Genomic DNA, 10,470 nt, shown 5'->3' with positions numbered 1-10,470 from the left:
GGACCAGATCACAGAGAGTTCGATTAAGGCACCAATTACCGAAGTCAAGACAACTGAAGGAAAGAGAAAATGGGAAGACTATAAGGGCAAAAGTACTCAACTGAAGAAACAAGAAACTTTTAAAGGTAAACAAGATGGGGCAACTGCTAGTCCAAACTATAAGGGACCCCATCCGTTCTGCAAAAGATGTTACACACATCATGCAGGTTATTGCCAAGTGGTCTGTGATAAGTGCAACAAGAAAAGACATGTGGCGAAAGATTGTTATGCCACCGTTTATGAAGTAAAGACAAAATCGACCGATGTCAAGAAATGTTATAGATGCGGGAAGTCTGGTCACTTTATAAATCAATGCCCTGATAAGAAGAAGAACAAAGAACCCGCACATGGGAGGGCATTTAATGTTAGTACCAGTGAAGCACGTGAGGATCCTAATCTTGTCACGGGTACATTTATCGTTAATAATCAACTAGCTTCTATTATGTTTGATACGGGTGCTGATAGAAGTTATATATGTAAAGACTTTAGTTCTAAACTAAAATGTGCATCATTTCCTCTAGACGATAAATATACTATTGAATTAGCTAATGGTAAACTGATAAAAGCCGATAAAATTTGCCATGGTTGCGAAATAAATCTCGCTGGTGAAACCTTCAAAATCGATTTGATACCCGTAGAATTAGGAAGTTTTGACGTAATCGTTGGCATGGACTGGATGTCCAAAACAAGAGCGGAAGTTGTTTGCGCTGAGAAAACAATCCGCATCCCTCGTAAGGATGAAACGTCATTAATGATTTATGGGGAGAAGAGCAACTCAAAGCTGAACTTTATCAACTGTATGAAGGCCCAGAAACTTATAAGAAAAGGTTGTTATGCTATTCTGGCACACGTAAAGAAGATCAATACTGAAGAAAGAAGCATTGATGACATGCCGGTTGTAAAAGAATATCCCGGAGTATTTCCAGAAGAATTACCGGGGCTACCTCCACACAGATGTGTAGAATTCCAGATTGATCTCATACCAGGAGCTGCACCTGTAGCCCGATCTCCATATAGACTTGCACCTTCAGAAATGCAAGAATTACAAGACCGGTTGCAAGAATTATCGGACCGTGGATTTATTCGTCCCAGTTTTTCACCTTGGGGTGCTCCTATTCTGTTCGTCAAGAAGAAGGATGGATCTATGAGAATGTGCATAGATTACCGAGAATTAAACAAATTAACGATCAAGAATCGGTACCCATTACCGAGGATTGATGATTTGTTTGATCAATTGCAAGGATCATGTGTTTATTCCAAGATTGATCTACGCTCCGGATATCATCAGCTGAGAGTGAAGGAAGAAGATGTTCCTAAAACCGCGTTCAGAACCCGTTACGGTCACTATGAGTTTCTAGTCATGCCTTTTGGATTAACTAATGCTCCAGCAGTATTCATAGATCTAATGAATCGCATCTGTAGACCGTATTTAGACAAATTTGTCATTGTTTTTATCGACGACATATTGATTTACTCGAAGAACAAGGAAGAACATGAGCAACACTTAAGACTGGTACTAGAGATACTCAAGAAAGAAGAATTGTACGCAAAATTTTCGAAGTGTGATTTCTGGTTACAAGAAGTACAATTTTTGGGTCATGTTGTCAGTAAACATGGAATTAAAGTTGACCCTGCCAAGATCGAAGCCATTAGTAAATGGGAAACACCGAAGACTCCAACACAAATCCGCCAATTCTCAGGTCTTGCTGGTTACTACCGAAGATTCATTCAAGATTTCTCTAGAATCGCCAAGCCCTTAACTGCATTGACTCAAAAGGGAAAGAAGTATGATTGGTCCACGGAACAGGAATCCTCATTCCAGTTATTAAAGAAGAAGTTAATGTCTGCACCCATTTTGTCATTACTAGAAGGAAATGATGATTTCGTGATCTATTGTGACGCTTCGCGCCAAGGTTTAGGATGTGTATTAATGCAACGTACAAAAGTTATCGCATATGCCTCATGACAACTAAAAATTCATGAAAAGAACTATACGACGCACGATTTGGAACTTGGAGTAGTAGTTTTTGCACTCAAAATATGGAGACACTATCTATATGGCACCAAGTGTACAGTGTACACCGACCATAAGAGTCTTCAGCATATTTTTGATCAAAAACAACTCAATATGAGGCAACGTCGCTGGGTAGAGTTGTTAAACGATTACGATTGTGAAATCCGTTACCACCCCGGAAAGGCTAATGTTGTAGCTGATGCCCTAAGTCAGAAAGAAAGAGTAAAACCTCTTAGGGTACGAGCTTTGAATATTACAATTCGTACTGATCTCACAAAACAAATTCAAGCAGCACAGTTAGAGGCTTTAAAAGAAGAAAATGAAAAAGGCGAAATGAGCAGAGGGTTAGAAAAACAGCTTGAAGTAAAAGCCGATGGAACCCTGTATTTTGCTGATAGGATATGAGTACCAAAACATGGTAATCTAAGGCAACTAGTACTGGATGAAGCACACAAAACGAGGTACTCAATTCACCCAGGAAATGGGAAAATGTACCACGATCTCAAGAAGTTTTATTGGTGGCCTAATATGAAGACAGAAATTGCTACTTATGTAAGCAAATGTTTGACGTGTGCAAAGGTCAAAGCTGAGCATCAAAAGCCGTCAGGATTACTGCAACAACCAGAAATTCCGCAGTGGAAATGGGAAAGAATAACCATGGATTTCATTACGAAATTGCCAAGGACTGCAAGTAGTCATGATACTATTTGGGTGATAGTTGATCGTCTAACTAAATTAGCTCACTTCCTACCAATAAAGGAGACAGACAGTATGGAGAAATTAGCACGCCTATATTTGAAGGAAGTAGTTTCCAGACATGGTGTACCCATCTCCATCATATCTGATCGCGACACCCGATTCACATCACGTTTTTGGCAATCATTACAAAAAGCATTGGGAACAGTATTAGATATGAGCACCGCTTATCACCCACAGACAGATGGTCAAAGTGAAAGAATAATACAAACATTGGAAGACATGTTACGGGCATGCGTGATTGACTTTGGAACCAGTTGGGATCGACACTTACCGTTGGCAGAATTTTCATACAATAACAGCTATCATACGAGCATCAACGCAGCGCCATTTGAAGCACTTTACGGTAGAAAGTGCAGATCTCCTATATGTTGGAGTGAAGTAGGAGAAAGACAACTTATTGGACCAGAAATTATTCACGAAACCACCGAAAAGATCATTTAAATACAACAGCGATTGAAAACGGCCATGAGTCGCCAAAAGAGTTATGCTGATGTAAGAAGAAAACCGCTAGAATTTCAAGTGGGCGACAAAGTCATGTTGAAAGTGTCACCCTGAAAAGGCGTTGTATGATTCGGTAAACTAGAAAAGCTAAGTCCTAGGTACGTAGGACCCTTTGAAATCACCGAAAGAATTGAAATAGTTGCTTATCGATTAAAGCTACCGCAAGAACTTAGTAGTGTTCACAACACATTTCACGTGTCAAATTTGAAGAAATGTTTAGCTGAAGAGGATGTCGTAATTCCTCTTGACGAAATACGAATCAATGATAAACTCTATTTTATCGAAGAACCTGTTGAAATCATGGACCGTGAGGTCAAACAATTAAAACAAAGCAAAATACCGATAGTTGGGTTCGTTGGAACGCTAGACGAGGACCCGAGTTTACTTGGGAACGTGAGGATCAAATGAAGCAAAAGTATCCACATTTGTTCACTGATATCGCTCATGAAACAGGTACTACTCAAAATTTTGGGACGAAATTTTCTTTAACGGGGAGGTTATGTGATGACCCGGAAAATTTTGACTAATTTAAACCAATTCTCTATATGATTTAATATTATGTAAATATACATATATATATATATATATATACATATATATATATATATATATATATATATACATATATATATATATATATACATATATATATATATATATACATATATATATATATATATATATATATATGTACAAGTAAAAATGACTTTGCTGCAGTAAAAATGACTTTGCTACAGTAAAACACTATTTGTTACAGTGAAACCGTATTTTGCTACAGTGCTACAGTGAAAACGACTTTGTTACAGTGATTTGCTACAGTAACACTATTTACTACAGTAAACATTATTTGCTACAGTAAAAAATATTTGATGTCGACGAACTAGCAAACAAAAACGGAAAAGGCGGCCATGCGATCGCATGGCAAAAACACTGAAAACTCATGCGATCGCATGAGCTACAGTAAATCGAAAAATACTATAAAAGGTCAGTTTTGCTCGACGAATTTTTCATAATCATTCTTCTGTAATTTATTTATAATTATATTATAATTATAATTTTAAATTTAAGTTTAATAATAATAAAGTATATTCGAGGGTGTTTTAATTCGGGTTTCAAACCGCTTTAAGCTAAGGAAATATTGGGTATTATTCGGGGTATTGTTCTTGAATCCAAGGCCAACCATACAGTCGTCTACCATCATTACGTCTACGCAATTTGCCTACAATATTGAATCGCAATATTGAACTGTGAGTTTCATTTGCTCTTTTTAAATGCTTTTGCAATATATATTTTTGGGCTGAGAATACATGCACTTTATTTTAAATGCAATGGACACAAGTACATACTAAATTCTACACCGAGTTTGAACCGAAAATCCCTTAGCTTTGGTAACTAGTAACTGCCGGTTATAAGAACTGGTGGGCGCGAGTAGTTATATATGGATCCATAGGGCTTGACATCCCCGTCCGAGCTAGAGCACTAGCCTTTTAACGGACGTATGCTATTTGAGAAGCGTACAAGTTGGTTTGCGTGTATTTTTAAGATGATTATACAAAGGGTACAAATTATATATACGTTAAGTTTAGTTACCAGGGTGCTCTGTTACGTAGAATCTATTGATAAACTTTTGATGAAATCTTGTGGTCTATCTTTATATATGTTTATGACTCGAGCAATTAAACCTATAACTCACCAACATTCGTGTTGACTTTTTAGCATGTTTTATTCTCAGGTCCTTAGAATGCTTCCGCTGTGATGTGCTTGTTGCCTGCATGGAGTCTCTCATGCTTTGTACAAAGTTTATTGCATTCAAAATAAAATTGCGTTGTGTAATAAATAATTGGACTGTGATGTCAACCTGTAAATTAAAGACTTATGTATTTCGGGGTTTTGCTTATACCTAAGCACTCGCCCACATGTTTATAACTTTCTATGTTTAGAAAGTCACTTATTTTAATGAATGCAATATTTTATCAAAACGTATCATATAGAGGTCAAAACCTCACTGTGAAATCAATGATTAACGTGCCGCGTCAATAGCGATTTTGACGGGTCGTTACATCGGGTGACCATTGCCATCCCTACTAGTGGTAAGTGGTCACATTACTTCGCTGTTTGTAGCTCGATTTTAAGGTAAGGTGACGTCAAGAGTTCACGAGCAAATTCACCTTTAAATGATGCAAATTTCTTATCGGAAAGATTATAGTATTTCATGTTCACGAGCTCATGTGAAATTGTGGGCTATCTTTACGACTCGGGTAGGCAAAAATGATACAACTTTGAGTTGCTGTTCGTAGTTTAGCAGACTTGAAAAATTGCCCCATCAAGGGGTCTTGTATGTTTTATGGATGATGAAACCAACAAAGAAATGTAAATATGTAATCCCACAAGACCACTCGCAATGGTATCCGTGCTCACTATTCACTCCACCCTCGAGGACACTAATGTCATTCCCCCGTCATACGCTCGCCCTCGATCGACTCGTGCTTGATATTTTCTTGCCCGCGCATATTCCAGGACGAAGGCTTGTGTTTTTGTTTATACTCATAGCTTTAACACAGGTACTTTAGTTTATTTTATCAATATCGTGGAGTCATGTGTTGGTGAGGAAGTATGTCATTGTAGTCAATGTCCATGTCCTCTAGAGGAAATGGAGAAAAGATGCTGATGTGGCGCTGATGTGGCGGAGTATGGAATTATTAAGATCCCATCTAGCCTAGGTTTCCCAGTTTACGGTGCACTTGCTTTCTCAGTGGATCGGTCACACTCGAAATACACCATATCGGTTATCCGGTCAATGCAAGCTGCTGATGAATTCTTTTTTGTGGAACATTTTTTTTCTTTGCATGTTTACAACTCCAAGGAAAAGACATGTTTACCCCTGTGATGGGAGCTATGCAACGGTGGAGACCAGGAGACGTAAGGGTAATATACAATAACGTTTTGTATATTTTGAGGTTTGTGATAAAGATGAAATTTGTTGTTAATTATAAATGGTAAAATGGTAGTCTTTTGTTTGCTTTGGGTTTTTGTCATACAATCTTGAACTTTCCATTTATCGATATCTATACATGATCTTAAGTTCTGTTTTCTAGAAAAACAAATGTGTAGTTTGACAAAACATTATATGTTACAGGCTTGCCCCGTTTCAGGCTTTAAAAGTAGTCTATACTCTATCCAGATCTTTCTGGGTTGGGTCATGAGCCAGTACGCCTGGTTCATGACGGTTTCAATTTTTCAGTGATATGGTAGCGACCCATTTCTTGGGGCTAGTGAATTATGCTGGTGTTTAGTGTACGAAGCCTGTCTTCGATTTCAAGTATCCAACTACTCAATTTAATTTTGAACCTTTGAACACTAATTAAGCTTTTATCTGTGATTTAGAATTCAGATAATGTTAAAATTAACTCCCATCTCATCCAAAAAATTTGATATAATGTTTAAAATCATATTTCTATTTAAAATTTAAATTCTAAATTTGAAAATGATAATAGTATATGTACTAAAACTCTAAAAGTATAGCAACATTTTAGTATTCCTAGTCACATCAGATGCAACAAAATTGTCAAGATATAGCACCAAAACAAATCTTTGAATAATGCATAAAGTCATTTTATGTTTCTCTTTCCCATTTGTTAATCAAGAGACCAACACATATAATCAACCCCACACCATCACCCCACACACTTCCATAATTATACAAAATTGGAGCCTTCTGCCATGAAACCCATGGGTCCCATACAAATGATTCTATCACAATTCCACTGCACACTCACTGTTGGCAGAACAACAATGAACTTAACACATCTTCCCTAGTGATCATATATGCAAAAAAAATATAAAAACATTATTTAAATTCCAGAGAGAGAAAAGTTGGTGGTGGGTAGAGAGATAAATATAAATATATATATAAAAGTATAGAAAAAAAAAGAAAGTAAAGTTAGATGAAAAAGTGGAGTGAAGAAGGAGAAGAAGAAAAAGGCAGGGGAGAGAAGGAGCCACCACCAAAAAAGCACCAAAAGTTAGGGGAAAAGTTAAGGAGGATAACAGGCAAAAAAGGTGGACAATTAACTCCTGTTCAAATTAGCAACTTTGATGTGCAAGATAGCAACTTTATTGCCCAAGATTCAGAATTGGTGGTTAAGGAGAAAGACCCAAGTTTTTGTTTGACAGTTTCTTTACCAACTGATACTTCTGCCAGAAAATTAGCTGCTACTGCTTGGGAGCTTCATCAGTACAACTTGCCTTTTGTTAAAATGCACAATAATAGTGGTGGGAACAGAAGGAACCACCGTTATCTGCCGCTTAACAACCACCACCACCACCATCACCACCGCCATCATCTTCTTGAAGATAACCCTGATCCCACCCCTGACCTGGTATGCTTACACAAATAATGATTTTGCTTTATTGATTTTATTAATCTTCTTAATAGAATCTTAGTTATTGTGAATCTATTGTGCCTAAATGTTCTTTCTTATTGGTGGATCTGATATGCATATTGTTTTTTTGTTGTTGGTGTAATCTTATTAATGGTATTTCTGAAATTTGTGAATTGTTGACTTGATGGGTGGGTGAGGGGTGGGGGTCCTTTTTTTTGATAATTGAACTGTCTTTTTACTCATTTAAGATTGTTTTTTTGGATCACATTCATTCGAATTTTGAAATTATTTAGGTCATTAAATTAATCTGAAGCATTAATTTATGAGTTCTTAACATGTATGGGAGATGAAAGAAGGAAATATGTTGCAGTATCATATGTGCAACATAGACTGCAGAACTGAATAAGTGATTTCATCATAAAGTTGTGAACTTTGATTTGGGTTCTAGGTTCTTGATCAATGTTTAAGTAAAACTTCCTCATCATAAAGTTGTAAACTTGATTTGACTTATAGGTCCTTGATCAATGTTTAAGGGATTATGATCAATGCTTAAGGGTTCATGATCAAATTTTAAGGGTTCTTGATCAATGTTTAAGGGTTCATGTTCAATGAACCATCACGGTTACAACAGTGCCATACTACCATAGACAATTTCATTAAAAAACCTTCAAATTCAGTTTCTACGTAATACCATGAGGTTGATGAGGGCAATAATGTGAATTTGGTTTATGATAAATGCAGGGGAGTGCTAGTAGTTTGAGAAGACATGTTGCAGCTTCATTGATGCAACATCATCGGAAAACTCAAAGAAATCATAACGTTGTACGAGCTGTCTCACCTGCAAGTTATGGTAGCAGTTCCTTAGAGGTATCACATCATCTTTAATCTTATTCCATTTGTTCCTAAATTTAGATTGAAATGTAAATCTGCTTGTTTTGGATTGGCAACTTTGTTTATTTGACTAATAATCTGTTTTTATGTAGGTAGCACCTTATAACCCTGCTGTTACTCCCACAAGTTCGATAGAGTTTAAGGGAGCAAACGGTGAGACAAGTTATAGTCTCAAAACATCTACCGAACTTCTCAAAGTTTTAAACAGAATTTGGAGTCTCGAAGAGCAACACGCAGCTAATATAACTCTCGTTAGAGCTTTAAAACGGGAACTTGACTTGGCTCGATCCAAGATCAAAGAACTGGCCCGTGAACGTCAATCAGATCGACACGAGATGGAACATTTAGTGAAGCAATTAACCGAAGATAAACAAGTTAATGCAAATGCAGCCATTCAATCTGTGAGAGAGGAGCTTGAAGATGAGAGAAAATTACGAAAACGGTCAGAGACACTTCACAGGAAACTTGCTCGGGAGCTTTACGAGACAAAAACATCACTCACAAACGCTTTAAAAGACACGGAAAACGAGAGGAAATCTCGTGTACTTTTAGAAGATCTTTGTGATGAGTTTGCTTGGGGGATTAAAAACTACGAACAAGAATTGCATTCGTTGAAGCATATAAATCCAGATAATGGAATCGGGTCGGGGTATAAACCTACCCGAGATGGAATGATTCTTCATATATCCGAATCTTGGCTCGATGAGCGTATGCAAAATAAGCAAAATTCAAATGGTATAAATAAATCGGTGGTGGAAAAGCTAAGTTCGGAAATCGAAGCGTTTCTTGAAGTGAAACGAAAGGGAATACAAAAGTCCGGGTCAGGGTCTATGGGGGGACCCGCGGGTCGACGGCGACATTCTCTCGAGTCCATCCCTATGAATTTGGCTGCTAGCGCTCCACCTGGTGATGGTGATGATGATGACGTGTCAACTGCAGGCGATGATTCACCTTGTTTTGAGCTAGATAAGCCCGTTGCCCGTATAAACGAGGATAATGTAAACAACAGTAAGAAAAAAACTGCACGTGATTCGTCTAGTTTGCAGGTGAAGTTTGAAGAACAAATGGCTCAAGCGATATTAGGTCAAGAGCAGGCGAAATCGAAAATGAAAACAGCACAAGAAAGTCAAACAGAAATAACAGAAGAAGAAGTGGGTTTAAACTCGAAATATTTGGATAGTTTACTTAAAAACCATTACTTGCATACAGGGAACGAATTTGATGAATCCGTTACTAAACCCGTATGGAAAAGTCATCCAAGCCCGATTCGAGGATGGACTACAAAGCTACCAAATGAAGATCTTGAGATTTCAGAGTCGTCTTCAAAAGTCAAACCAGAGTCAAAGGAACAAACGTCGTTAAAGTCAAAGCTACTTGAAGCAAGAACAAGGGGTCAGCGATTGGGATCTCGTGTGAAAAAGTAATAACAAGGTCTCATTCTAAATTGCATATCCAATTTTTATGTGTGCATATTCTATATGTTGTTGTAACGTGTTTTTCGGGCTTCAGTACGTATAAGTCTTGTATCTTGTATCGGTATTAGTATACTACACACTATTTTTATAGTTAAATAGAGGCTTTTTGAAATTTGTTGAAACTAATTCAATGGTTGAAGGATTATGAATATTTAATGAAAAGAATGAGTTAATGGGTCAAATGGGTTGACAGTCCTTGTAAGTCTGTATGCTTGATGAATGAGTCAATATTAGTTAATAAATAGTAGACATAGAAATTTATGTTACTCTAACCCTATGTGACTCGGCGTGTTTCAAAGCTTATATAAAAAGACGTTCAACCCAAATCCATTTTGACATACTGCCTGATCCGCCCATCTTATCACCTCTACATAGGATACTTCTTATTTAATCGTGTCTCCAAGGAGTG

General features: G+C 37.2%; 1 protein-coding gene across 1 annotated transcript; it reads left to right on the top strand.

The window, feature by feature from the left end:
• Positions 1-6,970: 6,970 nt before the first annotated feature.
• On the top strand, positions 6,971-10,232 carry LOC139847355 (uncharacterized protein At5g41620). The gene is made up of 3 exons (XM_071837018.1): positions 6,971-7,692; positions 8,437-8,562; positions 8,679-10,232. Exons 1-3 carry the CDS (start codon positions 7,258-7,260, stop codon positions 10,008-10,010), a joined length of 1,893 nt encoding a protein of 630 aa, XP_071693119.1. The 5' UTR covers positions 6,971-7,257; the 3' UTR covers positions 10,011-10,232.
• Positions 10,233-10,470: the final 238 nt, after the last annotated feature.

The sequence above is a fragment of the Rutidosis leptorrhynchoides genome, chromosome 5, assembly GCF_046630445.1.
Source record: "Rutidosis leptorrhynchoides isolate AG116_Rl617_1_P2 chromosome 5, CSIRO_AGI_Rlap_v1, whole genome shotgun sequence".
NCBI lineage: Eukaryota > Viridiplantae > Streptophyta > Magnoliopsida > Asterales > Asteraceae > Rutidosis > Rutidosis leptorrhynchoides.
This window is presented reverse-complemented; position numbering and strand designations above follow the sequence as displayed.